The following is a 25748-nucleotide window of genomic DNA, read 5'->3' as shown; positions in this document are numbered from 1 at the left end:
ATTTTATTCCAATTTCACCAGTTTTTTCACAGACGTCCCTTGACTGTTCCAGGATCCAATCCAGGATCCCACATTATAGCTAGTCGTCATGTCTTCTTAGTCTTTTCCATCCACGACAGTTTCTCATGCTGTCTTTCTTTACCTCAACAGTTTGAAGAGCACTGATAAGTTACTTTGTAAAATGTCCCTAATTTAGATTTATCCGATTTTTTTTTCTTGCTTAGGTTTGGGCAGTTTGGACAAAAACAGCACAGAAGTGATGCTGTACCCGTCTTGTGTGTCATAACAGGGGGTACCCAATGACATGTTTTATCACTGGTGATGTTACCCACGGTCACTTGGTCAAGACGGTGTCTGCCACATTTCTCCACTATGAAGTTCCTGTTTTTCCTTTGTAATGAACACGTAGCTTGCATGTAAAAGTCATACTTGCATTACTAATCAGAGCAGCTATCCATGGTTTCTGCCTGTAACAATGATTACTACAGTGTATGTCTTGGGTCGACTTCCTGTTTCCCTCCTTCCTTCTGCCTTTGTCAGTCAGAATTCTGCTAGAAGAGCTGTCTCTTCTCTCCCATTTTTTGGGCAGACAGTTAGAGAGGGGAGAGGTTAGGGAAAGAAGATGGCACGTCCGCATTTAGGCCTGGTTAGGTCGGAGGTACCTGTGTGACATCTAGACAGAAATACCAGAAAGCATTTGGTATCTGCATGGAAACAACAGTTTGAGGTTAAGTGTTGGAGGCAAGCACTATCATGCTTTTCCATTTTAGACTGTAGAACCTGGGGTTCAGGGTGGAAATGAGAGGCAGAGTGGGAAATAAAACAGGCAAGGCTGTGTGTGTGTGTGTGTGTGTGTATGTATGTGGGGGGCCCATTGCTGAGGGCCTTCATTACCCTACAAACAGCCTTTGGACTTTGTTCAGCAGCTCATTCAAATGCCAATTTAAGATTTACCAGGAGGGAAAGATTGATAATCAGGTCCTCATTCAAAATCTACTGTAGCACTGTGTGCAGCAATTGAGAGCTATTTAATACCCCAAATTAAATAAAATCCAAGTACCGAGAGAGTTCTACAGGCTACTGAAAAAAAAAAAAAAAGAGAGAGGCATTATCTGGAGTGATTGGTGAGGGCTTTGTGGAGGAAATAGAACTCGCTATGGGCTTGGATGGAATTCTCAGTGAGAAGAGAAAGGGCATCCAAGAAAGATGCTGCTATCAATAGCTCATGCTTATTTTATTCCTTCCGGTGTGCCAGCCACTGAACTAAGTGCGTCAAGCCTTCAGTCCTCACCTCTACCTTACGAGCTCGTCCCATTGTAATCCCCATTTGACAGATGAGGAAGCTGAGTCTGGAGGGGTTCAGTGTCCTCCCCTTGTAGGCAGCTGGAGAAGGGAAGCCAGGTAACATAGCAGCACGTTGGTATGCGAGCATGGAGCTACAGCAAGCGAAGTTGCATGAATTGGAAATGTGACGTGAGCTCTTGCTGATGTGGCTCACAGTAGGGATGGATTTCCTACCGCGATGAGAATAATTATAGCTCTTAGGTATTGAGTGCTAGCTATGTGCTAGGCATCGTGCCAAGAGCTTTGCTCAGTCGATCGCATTTGATCCTCTCCAAAACCTCGTAAGACATAGATACTGTTTTTGTCCCTATTTTAGAAACGGGAATTCCTCCAGTTTCTTACCCAAGCTCACTGTGCTGGTGAGTGGCAGAGCCGGCCTGTGGACCCACGTTTGTGTTGACTCTAAAGCCCATAATCTGAACCTGTCCTGCTTCCATGCTCTTAATAGGGGTGAATTTGCCAATGGGACCAGAAAGCTTGGTGTTTATGAGCTAAGCTTCTCTGGCCCCTGGCTAGTGCTTGGGTGTGGACACTGTGAAATACACCTCTCTCCGACCCTCCTTATTCGACCTCAGTGGTTGACCAACCCCATTCTTTTTTAAGGTATAATTCAAGCAGGTTACAATCTGGTCTTTGAAGTCTGGGAACCATTCTGGTTTTAAGATGACCTTATAACCTTAAATCCATTTTATGTTGATTCTAAAACTCAACTCTTTATAAGTACTCTTATTTCCCTTTTTTTCAAAATTCTTGAGAGAAGGCTCTCTTTTTGTAAGTTCCTTACACTGACAAAAGTGGTAATTTCTCAGAAAGAGGTAAGCCAAAAGAGTTAATGGAAGGACAGAGGGTGGGCATTTAACCAAAGGCTTCCTGGAGAAAAATGATGCTTTTTTTGTATTTGAAGGGTAAATAGGGATTGGCCAGAAAATTTAAGGTGAGAAAGCCATTCTGGAAGAGTGAATCATATTAGCAGTAGAGATTGAAATTTTAAAAATAAAATTATGAAAATGTTAGGAAAATAGTAAGTGACTCTTCTATAATCCCAGGGTTGTAAGACTTTTAAACATGACATCAAAGACAGAAGCCATAAAGGAAATGACAAATATGTCTGATTACATAAAGATAAAAACGCTTCTGTATATTAAAAAACTAACATAAGCAAAGCTACAAAGGTGACATCCTGGGGAAAATATTTGCAATAAATATCAAATAATCTGCATAAAATGTCATTAAAACATAAATGGCTCTTACAACCCAGTATGAGAAAGAACATACCAGGTGTAAAGTAGCCAAGGGCCACAGATGGTTACATCCCCAAAGAAGAAATACGGCTGTCCAAAAAACATGTTAGAAAATAGTCAAACATTTTTGGTCATTTGAAACATGCCAATTAAAGGAATAAGTTGTACGTGTGTGTTATTGGGGAGTAAAATAATTTTTCCTCCACTCTTCTAGATTCTTGGCAGAGACCCCCCCTTCCCCCCATAATTAAAGACCTGTTAACAGGAGAGAAAAACAAATGGAAGTTTAATAGCATGTATACCTCCTGCAGACATGGCAGAGACCCAGGAAAATTGAGTAACTCCCTGAATGGCCCAAGCCACCACTTAAATAACATCTCTAGCTTAGAGACAAAAGGAAGAAATTAGGTGGTGGGGGGTTGGGTAGGGCAGAAGGCCAGTTATGGGAGGGGACCAGGAAAAGCGTGGTAATCAAGGGTAAGGTCATTATGCAGGTTGAGGTCAGTATCTTTTCCATTGATAAGAGTTTCTAGAGTTTGAGTCATCCTTCTTTTCCTGGTGCAGAGGGGGAGCCATTCTTACAAATGGAGATTTTCCTTATAAATGTAAATGTCTCCTACAAAAGGGTGACTTCTACTCACTTTTCAGAGCTTCTCCTATGTCTGCTGGTGTGTGTGTGTGTGTGTGTGTGTTTTAAATAACCAGCCTAAAATAATCCTTATGCCAAAGAGACCTATTTCAGGGTGGCAAATTCTGCTCCCATTCCATGTTTTGCCTTTTAAACAGGTTGTAGCAGAAACACATTCTCATATGCTGCTGGTGGGAGTATAAATTCAAAGAAATTTTCTCGAAGGCAGTTTAGAATTATAGGTTAAAAGCCTTAAAATGTATATTCCCTTTGAAGACCTAGAAATCCTCCTTGTACAAATGTAGACTAAGGAAATAGTAAAGGATCTGAAAATTTAGACATAACAACATGTGCTGTAGGAGGAGATTGGTTGAATAAATTGTTGCATATCTGTATAATTGAACGAAATGGAGCAATTAGAAAATGAGGTTGTAGAAGTGTGTTTATCGACATGGAGTATGTTCCGGGTACAATTTGGCACAAAGCATGAGGCTTCCAGGCTGAAGAGGTAGACGGGGTCTGGAGCAGAGAAAGCTTTGCCTGCCACGCTAAGGAGCTTGGGCTTTTTCTGTAGATACTGGCCAGTCATTGTAGGGTTTTAAATGGCAGATAAAAATGGTGTTTTAGGTAGATCTTTCTTCCAGCAGTGTGCCTGGAGGTGGGAGACCAGTGAAGAGATGATGTCAGTGGCCCAGGCAGAGAGGATGTGGGTCCAAGGGTTTGATCATTAGTGAATAGAGCCTAGGACAGACTTTGGGCAGGCCAAGGAATGGATCTTCTCTATGGTTGGTAACGGTTATAAGGCCATGGGAATCCCCAGATTGGTGTGTACCACCTCAGGAGGGAGGACCAGGAGAACTAGAGCTGGAGGACTGGGCCTGAGAAGATTGTGTACCAGGCCAAACACCACTCCCCTGGTACTCTCTCACGGTTTCGGTTTCATTTATTTTTCCCACCCTCTTCTCTGATTTACCTGGCGAGTCCCTCATTTAGGATGGTCGAGTGGCCCTTCTTGCCGATTACATTGCCATAGTACCAACACTTCCACCTTTGAACAAAAATTAATCTTACTTAGATGTCATGAAGATGGGGGTTTATCACATCTAATGTTGGGGTGAAGCCATTGATGGGAGGCTGGACAGTGATGCCAGTGAACTTGAGCCGATGTAACTGTGGGAACAGTAAGGAGGACAAGTGATGTCGGAGAGGTAGGTTGGGTGGGGAACCAGAGCAGTTCAGAGGCAGAGGAGGAACTGGGGACAGCTGCCTAGGTTGGGTGCTTTGGAAAGAGCTGAATTTACAAATTGCCGGTGTTAAAGAACAAAATTCAACAGGGTAAATTTGAAGATCTAATTGGCTTTATTAAGAGATTCCTGAGTCAGGCAGCATTCCATCTAGCAAGGGGAGGGGGAGTTGTACACAGTGGTTGGTTTTTATAGGAAGTAGGGTGGGGCAAGGAAGTTATTAGCAAAGGAGAAAAAAAGGAGGAGGATTGTTTCAGGCAAGGTCACCTTCCCTTAGGGGTAAGGGTAGAGGGTCTTTTTAGGTGGATTACATCATCTTTCTTTGGGGAATGGAGTACTTAGTTGGTGCTAACCAGAAAATTCCAGATCGATTGGCTTAAAATTCTGGGGGAGTTGAAACTGCAATTAAGTATTGGTTTGTTATCTTGGGGGTGAGTGACTCCACCTTGGGCCTCTGGCTTTCTTTTAGCACGGAGAACCTTGAAGTAGCACAGGGAGCTTTCCTGGGGAATCTGAGGAAGTATGGTTTTGAATGGAACCTGTGCATTTTTTTTTCCAGAAAAAAAGACCTCCATTTATGAGGATCCGGGGAGTATCAGAACCCAGCAGACCTGGTTCTGAATGAGGTGGGTTGGAGCTAAGATGAGCACGTCTTCAGAGAGTGCTGGACTCCGCAGCCCATCTATGTAAACTTAATTTGCTGCCCAGTTTGGTTGCGTTTGGAGAGGTCTTGCCTCGTAGTGACTAGATCTTTTGAGCTGTGTGGTGGTACAGGTGTGGGCCCATTGGGGTGACTCTCTGTGTGCCATTGGGTCAAGGGGCAGGCCTAGAGTCGAAAGAAGAGAAGCCATTATGAAGGTGTGGACCGTGTCCAGTGTGAGGTGGAAAGCGTGTTGAACTGGGAGTTTAGGGGATCTGGGTTCTTGTTGGAAACTTTTCCCTTAGGTTCCTTCATCTGCAAAGTGGAATTTAATAACAAGGCCCTGCTCGTCTCCCAAACGACGGGAGAGTAGAAGTGCTTTGTAGCACATCGCTCTGTTTGTTACCACCTGTCCTTGTCCTTTTCTTCAGGTGCAGAACTGGTCAGATTTCAGCATGAATACAGAAGCACCGACGTGGTGGTGGGATATGCTCAGATGAATTCCCTCTTCCCCTCTTCCTACTGTCCTTGTTTGCACTTCTAAGTGTCCTTTCTTCCCACCCTGTTTGCAACTGAGGGATCATTTAGCTTTCCATCTGCTGGTCTAAAACATGCTACCAAAGTTTGGAGGTGGATGGCAGCCCAGCAAAGAAGAAAGCAGGGATGTTCAGGCCAAGGCTGGGGGCCATCGGGCCTCTGAATTAAAGCGTTATTTTCACATGGCTCCTTTGGTTAACGGTGATTATGGATGTGGCTCCAGCATGCTAGGGCAGAGAGGTTCAGTGTCATAAATCTTTGCAGTTGTTGAGGGAGGCCACAAGTTTACGGGAAATGGAATAGGACGAACCTGGGGTCTTTTTTCAGATCTGCGGATTTGATATCCCTCCATCTGCCCCAAGAATCTGCTCATGGGGGTGCCTGGGTGGCTCAGTCGTTAAGCGTCTGCCTTTGGCTCAGGGCGTGATCCCAGAGTCCTGGGATCGAGCCCCACATCAGGCTTCTCCACTGGGAGTCTGCTTCTTCCTCTCCCACTCCTCCTGCCTGTGTTCCCTTTCTCGCTGGCTGTCTCTCTCTCTGTCAAATAAATAGAATAAAATCTTAAAAAAAAAAAAAGAATCTGCTCATGTCTCCTTGGCTGTGGGAGAAGTCAGAGTTAACTGTGGGGCCCAGTGTTGTAGTTTTGCTTCTCTGTTTAGCATGTTAGCATGAAGTATCTAGGCTATTCCAGAATCTCAGGAAGGCTGCTGTTATGGCTCTTCGGTGACTCCAAAAGTATTGAGGACCTTTTCAAGGTGGTTGGGGGCCCCTGTCTGCTCTCTGTATACTGTAGCTTGTGAGTGTATCCTTTGGTGGGCCTGATGCTGGGTAGCTGAGTGCAACCTCCAACTTGGTCCCTTGCTTAAGGTGAGTGACTTTACTACTAGGTCAGTGGTAGAGAATACCAGCTTTGTATCTTTCCTTCTTGGACTGCTCCTGAGGGGTGGAGTGGGGAGAGGGGATAAATTAAGGTTTGGATGATTGGAATTCCAAATTGACAGTCCTTATCCCAAACCATTCAGGTCAGATGTATTTCAGATGTCAAAAATTTTTGGATTTCAGAGGTAATACAGGGGCACCTGGGTGGCTCAGTCGGTAGAGCACTGGACTCTTGATCTCGTGGTTATGAATTCAAGCCCCACGTTCGGTGTAGAGCTTACTTAAAAAAATCAGAAGGGCAATACAGTGAATGGAAAGTATTTTATTTATACTCCCAGTGGGATCTGGGGTAACACCCCATAATCAAAAGGTTATCATTATCGTTATTATTCTTTTAAAGATTTCTTTCTTTGTTTTAAGAGAGAGATTGAGAAAGAGAGCATGAGCTGGGGGGAGGGGGAGGGGAGAGGGAGAGAGAGACTCTCCAGCAGACTCCCTGTTGAGCGAGGATCCTGACTTGGGGCTCGATCTCACGACCCCTGAGGTCATGACCTGAGCTGAAATCAAGAGTCAGATGCTCAATCAACTAAACCACCCAGGTACCCCCAAAAGATATTAATTTTATGGAAGCCATATGAATACTCAGCATAAGTGGAATAAATAAGTCCATATATAGTCTCAGTTCAGTTCAAGTCATACTTGCTACCAATTTAGCTTTGAAAAAAACCCAACTTTCAGTTTTTAGAGCTTTTTGGATTTGATGATTACCAGTAAAGGATTACGGGCCTGTAATTGTCATTGGTTTTGCACTATTAATCAGATTGATCCGCAGGGGGAAAGCTCGTTCTCAGTGACTATTTCCTTGGTTGGGTTCTCTGATCAGGTATTTTGCGAGTGATGGACTCCTTGGTCACATTCCTTTGAAGACCCTTTCTCTTTTCCATTCTTCTTTCTCTTCCTCTTGGTAGGGATTCAAGCAGGTGTCTTTCTTTGTAGTGATTTTCCTTTATTTCTAAATGTAGATTTCTAGAGAACCGAAGAGCCAAATGCTAAAGATATACACATGACAGAGCCAAACAAGTGCATAACGCAGATTACCTATTTTAATAAATGCTCACAACAAGATAGGGATGCCTATTAATACTTTGTAAACCACACCATTAAATCACTGTACAGGAAGAAACTCCACAAACATGAGTTTCATTCTTTCATTAATCCTTAGTCCTGTTGAATGTCTCTGACTCCTGTAGTAGTCCAGGCCAAGGTCAAACAGTCATCGTATCTGGCTGCTGGGAGTGGTTGAATCTCCTGGGGCATTTGTTAAACATGCAGATTCCTGGAGTCCCAGACTTTTGGAGTCAGCATTCCTAATGGGGGAGCCCAGGAATCTGCATGTTCAGCCAATTGCTCTGCAGGGCTTTCTTTGTCTCACTTGAGAACCCGTGCTTTGATGAAGGTCATACAGATGGAGTTTTTCTAATCTAGGCCTAGGTCAAACCAAGTATCATGGAACTGATTTGTCTCTTAGAAGGACGAGGTCCTTGTTGTTTGGTTTGCCCCAGGGAGAATAGAAGAATAGAACTACCTGGTTATGGTTAGAAATAAGCCAATCAAACGTGGGAGAGGAAAAATAATTTTCCCTCTACTCTTCTAAGTTCTTGACTGAGACACCCCCACCCCCCGCCCTGCCACCAATGTAATAAAAGACCAATTAACAGGAGAAAAACAAATGGAGGTTTAGTAGCATGTATACCTCCTGCAGACATGGGAGAGACCCAGGAAAATTGAGTAACTCCCTGAATGGCCCAGGCTACCACCTTAAATACCATCTCCAGCTTAGAGACAAAAAAGGAAGACATTAGGTGGGGGGGTTGGGTAGGGCAGAAGGCCAGTTATGGGAGGGGACCAGGAAAAGCATGGTAATCAAGACTAAGGTCATTATGCAGGTTGAGGTCAGTGTCTTCCCCATTGATAAGAGTTTCTAGAGTTTGAGTCATCCTTCTTTTCCTGGTGCAGAGGGGGAGCCATTCTTACAAATGGAGATTTCCCTTATGATTGTAAATGTCTCCTACAAAAGGGTAACTTCTACTCACTTTTCAGTGCTTTTCCTATGTCTACTGTTTCTTAAAAAATAATCAGCCTAAAATAATCCTTATGCCAAAGAGATATTTCAGGGTGACAAATTCTCCCCTTCAAAATCAAAGGGAGGGTTGGAGCCTGGGGGTGGCAGTATTGGTAGGGTTGCCAGTTAGAACACAGGAGGCCCAGTTAAATCTGAATTTCAGATAAACAATGAATAATGTTTTTGTGTAAGTATGTTCCATGCAATATTTAGGATATACTTATATAAAAACATTATTCATTGTTTATCTGAAATTCAGATTTAACTGGGCCTCATGTGTTTTTATTTGCTAAATCTGGCAGTGCTGGGTATTGATTAACCCACCTTCCCCCATGGGAGGCAAACCAGATGGCATTTATGTACTTTGTCCCATTCATGGAATATATTTTTTGTTTGTCTTGGGTGAAAAACTTCTCAGACTGGCTACTATATCATATTGACGTTGAAGAGTTGAAAACTTGAATCTTGTTCTAGAGGTTAAGAGGAAGTGTTCTAAAGGCAAAAAGAAAAGGCCCAAGAAAGGCTTTTCCCATCTTGCCCCCAAACACTCCCTCACTCTCTGTCTCCCTCTCCCCCACTGTGATTTCTCTCTCTCTCTCACACACATACACACACACACACACACACACACACACACACGTCCACGCACCTAGATGCCTGTGCAAACAGAAACACGTTTGGAAAACCACCTGCTTGCCTTTTTAAGTTTTTGTATTGCATTTTTTTATGTTAGAGTTTGATTATTTATTGTTACTATTATCATTTTACTATTGTTATTGAAGTAACATTGTCTAACTGTGTCCAGTACTACTTTTGATAACCATCCTTTACTCTTTTTTAATTGCAGATCTTTCTCCTGGCCTGCCCTCCATGTCCTGGAGCTATCGTCGTCTTCAAGTAAGGGAAAATTGGTTTTTGCTCTGTTACCATTGCTATTGCGAATGTTCTGTCTTTTTGATAATAAAGGGTGATGAGCACATTGATGTGAACATCTTGGGCCTGCCCTGCTTTGTCTCTGGGCTTCTCAAGGAACAAAAGTCTATGTGGCGCAGTGAAACACGGGGATATTATATGCAGAGATTTGGCTTTGGTCAAGCCCTGACAAGTCCTTTTGAGCGAGTGTTTGTGGTGGTGGTTTATGGCCAAGTCCTGCTCCCTTGGAAGGTTGTTGGCTTCTGGCAGTTTCTCTCGAGAGAATGCTGGGGGCCACACAGCTTCCCTTCTCTCAAGAATCATTGCATTGTGGTCCAGCCGCTCCCCTGAGGACCTGGTTCTTTACTTTGAAGACCTTTGTTCTTATGTTTCCATGTTTTTTTTTTCTTAAAATGCAAATTAAAGTGAGGGGAAGAAAATACCACCTTTACAAGTCCTGACTTTCTTAAAAATAGCAAGCATCAGATCCATTAAAGTGTACTGCAGGCAAATCATGTTTATCTGAAGGCAAATTTGCTTAAAGGAAATTCTCAAGAGTCTCAGAACCCTCCTTTTAACTGTGAGTTGTGACCATCTCACTTATCAAGCCTTTTATTGGCGTTGCTAATGAGAAGCTAAATTGACCAAATTAATTTCATCTCTTTCCCTCTTCCCTGGCCCCCATTTTGGAGCTGTTCCTGAGCAGTGAAATGGCCGCAGGCCAGAAGGAGGAGACAGGAAGTAAGGGGCCCAGCAGATCCTTGGGTAATTGAAGAATGGTGTAAATGGCTTTCTGATTTACTTAAGTCATTAAAGTGTTAGGGGGAAATACACCCCATTTGCTGCTTCGAACAGCTACTTGGAATAGCCACTTAGTCTCTTGCCTTAGGTGAGTAACTTTCTGCCGGATGAGGGCAAATGGATCCTGATTTCACATATCTGGTACTGGAAAAGCTCCTAAGTGGAAGGCTATTTAACCCTGTTTCCCTCCCTTCATTTCCCAAAATGAGCTCTATTTTTCAGAGTAATGTTTTAAAGTAACATTTATTGCTTTTATTTCATTATTATTAGAGTAACAATTCTCATTATAGGAAATACAGAGAAACATAAAAAAGAAAATAAACATCACCCTTAATCTGCCACTAAGAAATAATTTTGGTTACTGCTTTTTTTTTTGTTTAAGACACAGAGATCATATTTAGGATTCTTAGTGTATCTTTTCTAAATTTAATTCAATTTGTATATAAGTGTATGCATATGGAAATACATAAACATGACTGCTAGATTTCTTTATTTTTTAAAGTGGTTCTTTTTTTTTTCTCTTGTCCTTGTTTTGTTTGATTCCTACCTCTGCCTTTCCACACCTGCAGATTACCAAACCAGTATGTAACCTTCCAGATTTTTCTCCGCGCTCATTGGGTGTACACACACACACAAACACACACACACACATACACACGGGAATTTTGGAATGTTTCACCATTGTTGTTCATTGATTGTTTCACAAAAATAGAGTCTTACATATACTGTAATACATTTTGCTTTTTCACGCATCAGTATCTCACAGGGATCTATCAAAGTTTATTGGTATACCTTATTCCTTTACAAAGCTGCAAAATATTTAATGGATACACAACTTATTTAGCCATCCTGCTCAGTCCTTTTTAAGATTTTATTTTTAAGTAATCTCTCCACTCAGCATGGGGCCCAAACCTCCGACCCCGAGATCAAGAGTTGCATGCTCCACTGACTGAGCCAGCCAGGGTTCCCTAGCTATTCTTCTATTTGTGAATGTTTGTATTCATTCTTCCCAGATGGCTGCCAATATAATCGGTGCTGAAATCAACATCATTGTGCATATGCCCTTAAATACTGGTGCTTTCAATTTATACACACACACACACGCGAATGTTTACGTATAAATACACATATTTATGTTAATAGATATTTCCATACTGATATACAAAGGCTGTTATAATTCACTTTTCCTTTCTGTATGTAATACATGAGGTTATTCTTTTCTTCATATCCGTACCAGCATAAGGTTAGTTATGATTCTTTTACAATTTCGACAACTTAATGGATGCATTTCCTTGGCTACTAATGAATTTCAGTATTATCTCATAATTTTTTATCCAATTAAATTTATTCTTTGAGTTGTCTGTTCATACCATCTGCCCCTTTCCTTATGAGTTGCTTAGGTTTTCTTAATTTGTAAGACGGCTTTCTATATTTTGGATATTGGCCCTTTGTCTATCAGCATTATTATAGATATCTTTCCCAAATCTGTATGTGCTGACTTGGCTGATAGTATATTTTTCTATGTGTTTTTTTTTTACATTTTTTCATATTCAAATATGATTGCTTTCTTACAGCTTCTGGGTTCCGTTTTAGTTAAGATGATTTTCTTAAAGATGGCTAGCTAGTTGTGCTAGCGTGATATATTACACAATCCCTACTTTCCCCTGTGAGCTGAACTACCATTTTTTTTAAGATTTTATTTATTTGACACAGAGAGACAGCCAGTGAGAGAGGGAACACCAGCAGGGGGAGTGGGAGAGGAAGAAGCAGGCTCCCAGTGGAGGAGACCAATGTGGGGCTCGATCCCAGTACTCCAGGATCACGCCCTGAGCTGAAGGCAGACGTTTAACGACTGTGCCACCCAGGCGTCCCTGAACTACCATTTTTGTCACCTATTAAACTTTTTGTATATGAGGATCCATTCATGGATTCTCTATTCTGTTCCATCTATTTGTCTATTTGTGCAGTCAAATCATGTTGATTTGGTTACATTAGCTTAAAAAATATTTTTCTTGTCTATTCATCGGCATTTTTTTGCTTACATGTAAATTTGAAGATCACTTTTATTCAACCCTCTCCACCAGCCCTATTTGGATTCTAATTAGAATTGCATTAAATGCATGTTTCGGTTTTGTGAGAACTGATGTTTTAAAATTATGTAGCTCTTTTAATCTAAGAAATGGTATTTTTTTCCATCTGTTCGGATCTCATTTTATGCCTTTCTTGATACATTTATTCCTAAAGAATTAATAGCTTTTCTGTCCATTAGGAGTTGAATATTGCTCACCTTTCCATTCCTAAGTGCTTCTTGCTAGAATAGAAAAACGTTATTGATTTAACAGTAGTCCTCATATTTAGCCATCTCACCAGACTCTCTTGTTAGTTTTGGTAAAATTTATTTTCATATTATCCCATCTTTCCGATGGTTACATCAATTATTTTCTTCGGTTTTTGCTTTTGCTTGAAACTCAGAGTGAAATAAAAATGGAGCTGGTGGGCCACTGTGTCTAAACCTATTTTAAATGGAGATTGTCCCTGTGTTCCTCCGTATTTGGTCTTGGTGTTTGTTAACAGCCTATTACATGTAAAGAGTCTTCACATTTACTTAGAGATATTTTCAAAGAAAACGGTTCCTGCATTTTATCAAATGCTTTTCCATGTCTTTTGACGATGGTTTTTTTTTTTCTGCTTAAGTGCTTGATACAGTGAGTTATGTTGATAAGTTATATACCGACATAAGTCCTTCTGGTCATAGTCTATTACTCCGATGCATTGCTGGATTCTGTTTGTCAATCCTTTGTTTAGATCCCTTGCCTCAGAATTCATAAGCGAGATGGGAGTCATTTTTTTGGATTCTTTTCATCAGGTGTAAGGATTAAAATGGAATTGGAGAGCATTTCTTTTTCTCTGGTCTGGAATACTTTAATTACCCTTAGAAATTATGTGTTAATTTTTTAAAAATTATTTGTCTTTCTTTTCTTGTTGTTTTAGAAATTATGTTGTTTTTTTTTTTAAAGGTCAGGTAAAACTCAGCTGTGAAGCTCATCTGGTCCTAGTGCCTTTTTCAGTTGGTACACCCTTAGCCACCTTTCCAGCGTCTTCTGTGGTAATTCATCTATTCAGATCTTTGGGTCAATTTTCGTCATTTATCTTTTACTGGGAAATTACCCATTTCTTCTGAGTTTTCAGGTTTGTTGCCATGAATTTGGTGGAGCATGTAGTGGCCTCTTATTTTGTAATTTTAAAAAGTCTCTCCTCATCTGTGGTCATGTCTTCTTTCTTGGGTTTGATCTTGTCTGTTTTTGTGTTTTCATTATTTATAGTTCAGTCGGGTTAGTAAGTACTTTATCTATTTTTGGTTGCGTTATAGAACCTGATTTTGGATATAGTTATATGTCTACACGGCCAAAAGGTGTGTATTTATTCCTTTCCTTTTTGCCTTCTTTAATCATCATTTTCTATTCTGCTTTATTTACTTAATATCATGTTTCCCCCCATTTTATTACAACCTCATCCACATCATTTTAAAATTAAACTTTCAATATTTTGAGAGAACTATATAATAGAATGAATATCATATCATAATAGTGATACAGTTGTAAGAATAATACAGAAAGATCCTATGTACCCTTTGCTTAGTTTCCTCCAGTAGCAGCCGCTTGTAAAACTGTAATACAAGATGACAACCAGGATATTGACATTGGTACTGTCAAGGTATAGAACAGTTCCATCACCGTGAGGGTCTTCCCTGTTGCCCTTTTATTTTTTTTTTAATTTTTAAAAAGATTTATTTATTTATTTATTTATTTATTAGAGAGAGAGAGAGAGAGAGGGAGAGGGAGAGCATGTGCAGGAGTGGGAAGGGCGGAAGGAGAGGGAGAGAGACTGTCAAGTAGGCTCCGTGCTGAGTGTGGGGCCCAACATGGGGCTCGAACTCATGACCCTGAGCTGAAACCAAGAGTTGGACTCTTAACTGTGCCACCCAGGCACCCTTGCTGTTGCCCTTTTATAGCCATGCTCACTACTCTCCCATCTGCATCCTCTCCCTGAGCCCTGGCAACTCATCTGTTTCCCATGTCTGAACCTTTGTTATTCCAAGAATGCTATATAAATGGAGTCATACAGTATGTTACCTTTGGGATTGGCCTTTTTTTTTTTTAAACTTATAATTCCTTGTGGCTGCATCCAAGATTTTATCATACACATGATTTTTCATGGGTGTATACTGTTCCACTGCGTGGAAATACAGCACGCAGTGTGAAGTTAAAAATCAGTATTTTAGAAAATACTTCTTAAAATAATAACTCCTGGGGCGCCTGGGTGGCACAGCGGTTAGGTGTTTGCCTTTGGCTCAGGGCGTGATCCCAGCGTTGTGGGATCGAGCCCCACATCAGGCTCCTCTGCTATGAGCCTGCTTCTTCCTCTCCCACTCCCCCTGCTTGTGTTCCCTCTCTCGCTGGCTGTCTCTATCTCTGTCGAATAAATAAATAAAATCTTTAAAAAAAAAATAAAATAATAACTCCACCTTACATGAGTGTAGGTCCTTACTGTTTTCCAAGTACTTTGTCTTAAATGATCTCATCTAATCCCTCAAATAGTGCTGTGAGATAGGGGCTATGTTATTCATACTACAAACCAAGCGGTTGGGGCCAAGAGGTATTAGATGGCTTGCCTGACTTTACAGAGTGGCAGAACCAGGATTCCCTTCTCCCTTTCCTGCTAATGCTCACCGTCAGGTTTACTGTGTGCCTAGGCATGGGGAGAATCACTTAACATGGATTATCTCATTTAATTCTTCCAACAAACCTATGTGGGTGGTAGAAATTGTATCCCCGGTTACATCAAGAAAACGGAGGCTCAGAAAGTTGAAGTGACTTCAGTGTTTTCGGCTATTCTGCTATTCTGTTACTATTTAAGGAGTTAGGACCATGAAAGCATCCTATTAAACATTCCACAAATGTCAGCGTACACAGATGGGCACCGTTGTGGTCTATATGCCAGTGTGTTCTGAACGTTGCGTTGACTGGCACCATATCCCCATCTCTTGTTTTTTCTCTCGGCCCTTTGCCGTGCCAGCCAAGCATGAGTTTGTCTGCTTCCCAGCTAAGCAGTAGCTGGCGTGTTCTTCTTGGAGGCATGCCCAGACGCTGCAGGAAAGAGGTATGGTGTGCCCAGGAGGCCGCACGCCCCATACTGGGCAGGGGCTGGCAATTCTCGTTGGGGTGGGCAGGGGGCGGGATTCTCCACAGGGTTCCCATGGTGCACTTGACAAGAGGGAATGGCGGTTCCCCGGTGTTCTGGCTGGGTCCCAGAGTGCTTCATTTATGTGGCCCTTCAGTTGACATGTGACTGGCTAAGTGTGCAGCTAAGAAATGCTTCCTCAGCAGCAAGCGTGTGTGCCGAGGATGGAGCTGAGGTCAGCGTACCACCTTGGCCATGGTACTCTTTTGATCGCCAGTATCTCTGACTCCTAGAATTCCAGCCTGGCAGCTTTTGGCTTCTGAAGATTTCTACTCCCTTCTCTTCTTGGCTCCTCGTCTCTGTGGATGCTCGTATAGCAGCACCCAAATTGCTTGTTGTGTTGCGTGTGTACTTGCAGCACTGTTCTCTGTCTCTTTGAATCTGAGCCGTTTTCTTTTTCATCATTTTGGCTGTTCTGAGTGGTTCTTCCCTGAGGAGCCATATCCTGGCACCTTCGATATCCACGCCACAGAATTCTTCCTCTCACTCAGGTTTGAGCAAAACCCATATATTCTTAGAGACCGTTCTGTGCGTACTATCCTGCTACTAACTTCAAAAAAAGTTACCTGTCTCAGTTACCTTGATCGCACATGCCCAGTCCCGTAATATGAACCAGACTGCCTCGCAGGTTCGTAATTAATTAATTAATTGAAGTATAGNTAAGTGTAGTTACCATCTGTCACCATACAAAGTTATCACAGTAGTATGGACTTTATTCTCTATGCTGTATTTTTCATCCCTGTGACTTTTAAATTTTATAACTGCAAGTCTGTACCTCTTAATCTCCTTCACCTATAGAGCCTATCCCCCTACCCTCCTCCACTCTGGCAACTGCCTGTTTTTTCTCCACATTTATGAGTCTGTTTCTGATTTATTTTTTTGGTTTGTTTCTTTGTTTGGTTTTTTAGAGTCTACATGTAAGTGCGTCATATGATATTTGTCCTTTTCTGACTTATTTCACTTAGCATAATACCCTCTAGGTCCATCCGAGTTGTTGCAAGTGACCCAGTTTCATTCTTTTTGATGACCGAGTAATATTCCATTGTCTAAATAGACCGTATCTTCTCTGTCCATTCATCTGTTGATGGATCACAGGTTCTTGATACATAAGACACCCTTTTGCACAGGGAAGGGAGTGGAAGGGAGGCCTTGTTACAGTGTAGCCAGGTGCTCCACAGCTCCCCCACACCGATCTTACTCATGGATTCTCATTTTCCTTCTCCTTGCTGTTTTCCTCAGTTTCCTTCCCTTCAATTTTCATTATAGAAATTTCCAAACCTATATATATTATGCCTGTTACTCATTATATATTTTCCGCTCTGAATTGTCACTGCATGTTCTCTGCCCAGTTATTACATAGGGGTATTTCTCTTCTCATTGATCTGCATGAATCATCCATACCTAGAGTATTAATCCTTTATCAACTTTGCAGGAAGTGTTTTCCCCAGATTGTATTCTAACTGGTTGATGATGCTTTTGATGTACAGTTGACGTTTTTATTGGACAAATTGATTGGTTTTCAAGCTGCCTTCAGACCATGGTAATTTCTTCCGGTGTTTTTACACCTGAAAATTTTTCCCCTTCAAAGATCAGGTAGACAATCTGTTTTTTGTTTTTGTTTTTGTTTTTTCATTTATTTTTAGACTGAGAGAGAGAAAAAGAGCAGAGGTAGGGGCCGAGGGAGAGAAAGAATTTCAAGGACGCTCTGAGCTGAGTGTGGAGCCGACTCGGGGCTCTATCTCACAACCCTGAGTTATGACCTGAACCAAAATCAAGAGTCAGACACTTAACCGACTGAGCCACCCAGGCGCCCTGACAATCTGGTTTTTTAATTGTTTTTAAAAAAATATTTAGCTGTCAGTTCATCTAAAATTCATTTTATGAATAGTATGAGGTAGGGATATAACTTAACTTTTGGAGCACTCTTTACTGAATAACCATTCCCTGTGATTACTGCTGTTGTGTACTTAAGTTCTTATGTATGCATTTATTTTGGGGGCTTGCTGTACTATTCCCTTGATGTCTCTCTTGGGTCCCTCACCAGTTTCATACTCTCATCTTTGCAACAGCTGGCAGGCCAGCTTTCTCTTCACCATTGTTCATAGCCTGCTACTTTACCCACACTTTTTTCTTAGCTAGTCTGAACCACTTTTTCCTTTCAAGTGCACTTAGAATCTTTTTGTCAGATTCTCCTTCGAATTCTATTAGTTTTGATGGGGATGACTTTAAATCTAAAATGTTATTAAAATCATTATAATACAGAGCCTGTACATATAGGAAAAGATGTGGTAAATTTCTTAATGCATCCAAGTTTTCTTTTACGCTCTTGAAGGGTGAGTGTGCGTGTGTATCCCACGTGTTTCTCATCAGAGTCATCCCTGGAGCACTTGTAGTTTATGGTATAATTTATTATTTATTATATTTTTCCAAGTAGTTATTACTGGTACATAGGAAAGGTTTTGATTATACATGTTCATTTTATATGTGGCCACCATGCTTAACTATTTTAATAGTTTTTCAGATGCTTCACGTGGATTATTTTGGAAATTAGTGGTATCAACACCCATATGGTAATCTCCCTGCCTCCACCCTGTTTCAAGCCTGATTGTATTGGCTAGAACTTCCAGGACAATGTTAAATAATAATGATACTGGCAGGAATTGTTGCCCTGCTTCTGATTTTAATGAAAATGTTTCTAGTGTTTTCAACTGTTGATTCTGATGAAGGTTGTTGGTTTAGATTAGGTGTCCTTTATATTTTTTTTAAAAATCAGGAATGGTTGTCAAATGTAGCTAATTTAGCTAATGGTTTTTAAAAATCTGTTGAGAGGTTCATTTGGGTTTTCTCCTCTGACCTCCCCGTTTGGTATGTTAAATGAATAGATTCCCTAATAACATCCTTGGTTGGATTTCTACGGTCAGCTTTCCTTTTCATCTGCATGCTTGGGAGAGATTCAGGATTGGCTCCCATATTATGAATTTGATTGATTTTGCTCTTTGACGTCTCCAGTGTGATAATTATTTCTGCTGCTACAATCTTAATTTCTTTCTGATTCTTCCTTGCTTTCCTAAGCTCTCTTTTCTCCCCAGTTTGGTGTCTTTCCTTCTCAGTATTTTTTTTAAGTAATCTCTGTGCCCAACGTGGGGCTCGAACTCAGGACCCCGAGATCAAGAGTCACATGCATCACTGACTGAGCCAGCCAGGGTACCCTCCTTCTCAATGTGCTTTATTCTGATGGCATTCTATATCTGTTTCAGCAAGTCCGTGTTTTCTCATCTTCGATTGAGGATGCAGTTTTGTAAAATACTTCTTATGGTTCAGACACTAAATTCAGACGTTGGTGCTTCCTCCGAGTCTTCAAAATGATAGGCACTTCTGTCAGAGGCTCTCGTAGGAACCGTGCTGTTTTTTGGGTGTGTTTATACATATTCGAAAGGGGATTAATTTATTATTTGTCCAAGGTAGGGTGTCTGGATTGCCTTTGTGTATTCTCATGTTCTCTTTGGTATTGGCTAGAAGCCCTTCTCAGCTTCTGTCTTGGTGGCAGGTAGACGTCCGTAGCTTCTAGCCTGTTGGCCAGTGCTTAGCAGCTTCACCTGGTGGGTTCTTGCCAGGCCTGAGCGGAGTCACTTACCCCTACCACTAGGTTCTTTGATACTGTGAGCGTGTACGCTATGTGAAAAACTACAACCTCCCACACGCATTGCTACCTGCGTTCTACTTGGGTGGACTCCCACTCCCAGGACACAGTGTGCCAGCCCCAAAGCCATCACTTCTGGCCTTTTGATTTGGGGGAGTAGGAGTCAGTCTCCAGATGCATGTAGAGCAGTTTGGGGAGTTGCTGATTTCCTTTGCAAGCACTACTCTCAGAGTGGAGGCATGACTGTCCAGCGTGCTGCTTCCCGGATTTCTAAGCCACGAGGCCCACAGTGGCGGGAAGGACTCAGTGTCTTCCTGTCTTGTTTCAGGTTTCTGCTGTGTGCGTTGGCCACAGATTTTTTCCCCCTCATTTCAGCATTAGCCTTATTGGTAGTGGAGATTTCTTCCAGAGTTTCATAATAGGGTGACTATCAGCCTAAAGTTTTCAGTGATTTTGGGTCTTTTTTTTTTTTTTTTTAAACCTTTTTCTGTCCTTTCATAGGAATTTTAGTAGGAAGCTGGGAGGGGCTATTGGATGTTAGCCAAGTGCTATTTTTTAAAGGTTTTATTTATTTATGTGTCAGAGAGAGAGCACAAGCAGGGGGAGTGGCAGGCAGAGAGAGAAGCAGGCTCCCCACTGAGCAAGGAGCCTGATGTGGGGCTCGAACCCAGGACCCCGGGATCATGACCTGAGCTGAAGGCAGATGCTTAACCGACTGAGCCACCCAGGCGTCCCAGCCAAGTGCTACTTTAAACTAGAAATTCAGTGTGTATTTTGGTTGAGAGCAGAGGTCGGAAATCTTTTTCTGTAAAGGGCCAGATAGTAAACTTTCTGAATGTTGTGGGCATATGATCTGTGTTTTAATGATGTAACTTTTTTGTAGCATGAAAGCACCATAGACCATACCTAAGTGAATGGGCTTGGCTGTGTTCCAATAAAACTTTATTTACAAACACAGGACAACCAGATGAAAAAGTTCTGGAGCTCGGTGATGGTGATGGTTGTATGGCAATGTGAATGAACTTAATGCCACTGAACTGTCTACTTAAAAATGGTCATGATGGTAAATTTTGTGATATGTGTATCTTACCACACCAGAAACCGCCCCCCACCCCAAACATAACAAGGCGACCATATTTTGCTGACCCTGAGTTTTGAGCAATTAAATCTAGTACACGGAGAGAGAGGGAGGGAGGAAGAAATTAAATGTATCCAGCAGGACAGTGACACTTCTGAGGAATACCTTAGTGAGAGCAGGGCGGGGTTCTGGAAAAGTGCAATTCTCCATGGTGACATCATCCCATGGTCTTTAGGGATAGAGAGACACAGAGTTCGTAGTCCCACGTTTTGGCATAAAGATCAGATCAGGGATTTTTCTACTTCCGAGGCAGCTTAACAGCCAGCCAGTCCTTCCTTCGTGGTGACTGGCGATGCTTCCCATAGATGATGGGGTCTCTTCCCCGGGCTAGAACGTCCCAGCTTTTTAGTTGTTAACCATAGCAGACTGACTGGATAAAAAACAGGAGCCACTGGTCAGAGTCAGCTGGTTCTGCACCTCCTTGCCAAGATTCCTGAGCCATCAGGATTCATCTGTCAGCTGGAGACCCAGGCCCTTGGCAGCGGGAACAATGCCGTTCTCGGGACCCCAGGCCACTTTTCTCTCAGCGGTGTGGGGAGGATGCTCCTGCTTTCCGGCTCCAGCCTTGGCCTCCCTCAGCTCGACCAAGACCTTGAAGGAGCCCCCAGTCCAACCGAGGTCTTTCTGCTCAGAGCAGCAGGTCTCTGCTGTGTTTAATGCTGTTCTTGGAGCAGAGTTAGCAAATCGAGGTCCATGTATATTATCCCCCGCCCCCCCCACTCCAGCACAGGGTGGTTTGGACTTTGCTGGTCTCTGTTGGGTCTGTTATCTTGGCTGAAGGAGGGTGTTGTCACCACGTGGTGGCATGCACTCACTCCCCCTTCCCAGTCTCCATGGATCCCAGCACCACAGAGCGCTCTGAGTGCAGTCAGCCTCTTAGTTTTCAGCTTACTCGTTGGCATCCTGGCTGCTGGGTTTTTTTTTTTGTTGTTGTTGTTTTGTTTTGAAGAGGGTGAAATTCTTGGTTTCACAAGGGACTGGGAGCCTCTTAGGGAAGCCAGCCTTTTGGAACTCTGCTGTGTCTGAGCTGGGGTATTTCAAAGGACCAAATGAAGGAAAAGGGAGTGGCTGTGATGATGTCCCTGGCTTTGGGTTGTGATCAGAACAGTTCAGCTGCCTTGTGAGCACCCACGGCTTAATGTGCCTGGTTATCCAAGTGTGTGCCTCAAGGGTTGGGGGGGGGGACTTGGAGAGTGAGTCACTGAGCAGTGCCGACTGAATGGCAGGCCACGCTTCCCCCACCCTGCCCCGTAAGAAAAGTGCATGGCAGAAAGCTAGCGCACATCTTCCGGTGCGGGAAGTGTACCAAGGCCCTTCCCCCGTGAGCAAGCGGAAACCCTTAAATCTGCTCATTTTCATGTCCACATGGAGAGGAGTGGATCTGTGATGCAAGTGGGATTATTTGGTCATGAGTATCTGCTGACTCAGTCTGGAGAGGATTTTGAAGGCGATGAGATGAAATTTCATCTGTGCTGCAGAAAGCAGGGGGCACGTTGCTGGCTGGAGAGAGGACTCTAGGCCGGGTGTGAGCCAAGGTAGGTGAGGGAGGCATGGGGCTGGGGGAGGGGCAGGAGGGCAGCCTGACATGTGATCTTGGCGTTGCAAGATTGATGCCCCATTGGCCTTTGGGCCGCATGATATGATGAGAGTTCAGCAGCCCCACGACTTTCTCTTCTTCTAGATCCCACTTAGTGTACTTTCAAATTTTTAAACAGTGGGACTTGGAGCAGGGAGCCTTTCCTCTTGCCGGCACTGTCCTGAGTTCAGGAGGGGGGCTCAGGTTGGACCTCCTGTGTCTTAATGTCTCGGAATGGCTTGACCATCGCAGCACCCCGTTTTCTAGTGCTCCACACGTCAGCTGCCCTGGGACCCCAAAAAGAGCAGCCTTTCGGCACCTTCACCTCGGAGGTCACTGCTTCGGGCTTAGCTTTGGACTCACTGCACCGGGGTTTGGGAGACTGTCTCTGGCCCAAGCAGCTTTATTAAGACTGCTCCTGGCAAGGGAGAGAAAGCCCTATGTATGAATGCTGCAGATTTGCAAGGGAGACACCAGGAACCTAGAAAATCCATCGTCAGTACGTAGCCGTGCAAGGGGACCGGTTTCTTGTCTTACACACAATGCTGCTTTGGTGCCTGCTTTCCTAGGAGCCATTACCCGTCAGGTTGCTGCCTCGTATCCGTTCATATTCTTCCTTAATGCTCAGAAGGGGGAAGATGCTTTCAGGTTGTTCGCAGACCTCTTCTCCTTCCGTCCACACCAGAAGCTGCGTTCCTTCCCACGTGTACGTAGTCAGTTTTGTTCTCTCTTGGGAGCTTTGGCTGCTCCAGTCCTGGCCCATATTTTCTGACTGAGTATTCTCAGCGCCCCAACCAAAGCCTCTCCAGGAAATCTCTCTGAAGGTTTCTGGAGCGGGGACTGCTTTAATTTCTTTTTTTTTTCTTTTTCTTTTTCTTCTTCTTTTTCTTCTTCTTCTTCTTCTTCTTCTTCTTCTTCTTTCTTCTTTCTTCTTCTTCTTCTTCGGCTGTTGCGCTTTAAATGTGTGTTTGGATGTCTATCATCTCCTGGTAAAAGGAATGCTGGGGAGGCAGGTAACTTTTCCCACCCGGGAAAGTGTGGAAAGCAGTAGAATGGGCACTGATCATTTTGGGCCTCTCTTCACTTCATCAGCCCACCCAGTCCTTACAGAAGCCAAGTGGCGTATCTACGATGCTATGTATCAGGCAAGAGCAATTCCAGAAAAAAAAAAGGCAGTACAGCATAATAGATGAGGTTTGGGCAAGATCTGTAGGTGCTGTACGGTGGGTAATGAAGAGATAGAAATATTTTGTTTTTATAAAACTCATCCATGATCACTGGAAGAAAAACATCAAACGTTACAGAAAGCAATCATGTGGAAAATGCGAGTACCCGATAATTTCTGTGGTAATATGTGGGTATAATGTCCTCCCAGGCTTCTGCATGTACATACCCATTTTTTATTTATTTTTATTTTTTTTAAAGATTTTATTTATTTATTTGAGACAGAAAGAGAGTGAGAGAGAGAGAGAGCACAAGCAGGGGAGAGGAAGAAGCAGGTTCTCTGCCGAGCAGGGAGCCCGATGTGGGGCTCGATCCCAGAACCCTGGGATCATGACCTGAGCTGAAGGCAGCGCTTCACCAGCTGAGCCACCCAGACGCCCCCATACCCACTTTTGAAAAACTAAATTTGGGATTATTCTAGGCATCTCCAAAGATATGATTTGTAATCTCTCCAAAGTTAATATACTGTGATATTTCCCCAGGTCATTAAGTATTCTGCACATGATTTCTTTTTGTTTTGTTAATTTAAAATCAGTTAATTAACAGAGCGTATTGTTAGTTTCAGAGCTAGAGTGTAGTGATTCATCAGTTGTGTATCACACCCAGTGCTCATTCCATCAAGTGCCCTCTTTAAGGCACATGATTTCTAATGACGGCATAGTATTTGATATTTGATCATTCATCTGACCAGAATATGATATATTTAAACAGCACCCTGTTATTCGACAAGTGGTTTGATGGACAAATACTGTTTTAAAGGAACCTTACAGGGTGCTGTGAAAGTAGATGGCTGAGGTTATATAGTTGTGGTTTGGCCACTTCGTAAGACTTCTGAACAAGGCTGACAGTCTCAGCCTCCGTTTCCTCATTGGTAAAAGGATGCTATGAATAGTAACTGCTTCCTTGAGTGGTGGTAACAATTAGATGAGCTGCTCCGTGTTCATTTCTTAGCATGGATCCCAACAGACTAATCAGCAAATGTTAAAAATACATAGCCTGAGTTTTGTCTTGATGCTTCATCATCCTGTGTACTTACCTCACTGTTAGAATTAGGATCCCAGGGAATGAAAATTCTTTTCATTCAAACAAGCAGAATTTCAGAATGCAGACTGCTTTCAGATAAGTAGCCCCTTTTATTGAGTGCCTTACACATCGGGGCTTTCGCCAACTGTCTGGACTTCACAGGAGAAGAAAGTTCTGTGGCGTCTGCAGAGGGGTGCCCCGTTTGCTCTAGAGCAAGCAGGTAGGAAACCAGTTACGATCATCCTGTATTCTATCTTTAATAGTCTCTAAAGTCTTCTATCTCTGTGCCCACAGGCAAAGCCAGTCAAACCTTCTTGTTACACTTGTTTGTGTTTCTTTTCGTGTGTTGTTTTTTTCTCTTCCAGTTCTTACCCTGAACAGATTTCAAATGTACAGAAAAGGGAGCAGGGCAGCACACCAAACACTCATATGATCTCTGCCTAGGTTCAGCAGTTTTTGTCCTGGTTTCTGACACGTGAGTTAAAAACTGAGATCCTGACTGCACTTCCTGCTGTGTGACAGGATTATACTGGAGAGCCTCACAGGGGGGCAGAAAGTGCACGTTGCGGGCGCTTGGGTGGCTCGGTCAGTGGAGCGTCTGCCTTTGGCTCCGGTCATGATCTCGGGGTCCTGGGATCGGGCGCTGTGTCCGGGCTCCCTGCTCAGCAGGGAGCCTGCTTCTCCCTCTCCCACTCCCCCTGCTTCTGATCTTTCTCTGTCAAATGGATAAATAAACTCTTTAAAAAAAACTAAAGTGCATGCTATCAGGACAAGAGCCGATGGAGAAGAGACGGTCAGAGTGGAAGGACCCTGGGCCCTGGGATAGTGGCAATAGATCTGTTTGTATAATACAAATTATAGAAAATAAATCTCAACATGGCTTCTGGCTGAAGGGAAAGAGTAGATCCAGGTGTCCCTCACCATGATGAGCTGTGTCGGGTGAAAAATGTAATTTGCAGAGGGATAGAGGGAGAGTATATCATTTATTTCATGGGATAACTAGGAAACAGTGTATACGGTTTGTGGATACATACAAATGTAATAAATCTATAAAATCATAGGAAGGAATCCCACGATTTCTGAATCAAGGTTTCCTCTGGTTAGGGAGTGGAGGGGGTGGGTAGTATGCAGAAGGGGTCCACAGGGCTTCAGCTGAATCCGTAACGTTCAAATTGACGAAAGCAGGATGGTAGGCATAGAGGTTCTTATTTTTTTATACTTAAGGAAATTTTAACATAGGGAACTAAAATGAAGAAACGTTGCTTAAAACGCTTCTTAGAATCTAGGGTCATTTATTTTGTGGTTGTTAAAGTCGAGACTGGGGAGTCCAGTGTTTTGTTTTTCATATATATTTTTTAAATTTAATTATTGCACTATAAAATTGACTTTTTGGTATACAGTTCTATGAGTTGCTTCCTCTTCTTCGCTGTTGTGAATAATGCTGCTATGAAATGGGTGTACAAATATTCCTCAGAGACCCTGCTTTCAATTCTTTTGGGTAAATACCCAGAAGTGGAATTGCTGGATCATATGGTAATTTCGTTTTTAATTTTTTGAA

At 42.7% G+C, this 25748-nt stretch overlaps 1 protein-coding gene across 7 annotated transcripts in view; it reads left to right on the top strand.

The window, feature by feature from the left end:
• The window catches only part of TMEM164 (transmembrane protein 164), a 222567-nt gene that overhangs the window by 60143 nt on the left and 136676 nt on the right, over positions 1–25748 (top strand). For all 7 annotated transcript variants that reach the window (XM_040629167.1, XM_040629160.1, XM_040629186.1 and 4 more), the window contains exon 3: positions 9483–9532. In XM_040629167.1, the coding sequence (XP_040485101.1) occupies positions 9483–9532 (50 nt within the window). The remainder of the gene's footprint in view (positions 1–9482; positions 9533–25748) is intronic.

Source organism: Ursus maritimus, assembly GCF_017311325.1.
Source record: "Ursus maritimus isolate PB19 chromosome X unlocalized genomic scaffold, ASM1731132v1 scaffold_X1, whole genome shotgun sequence".
In the NCBI taxonomy this organism is placed as follows: Eukaryota; Metazoa; Chordata; class Mammalia; order Carnivora; family Ursidae; genus Ursus; species Ursus maritimus.
The sequence above is the reverse complement of the archived record's forward strand: the minus strand, read 5'-3'. Positions and strand labels throughout refer to the sequence as shown.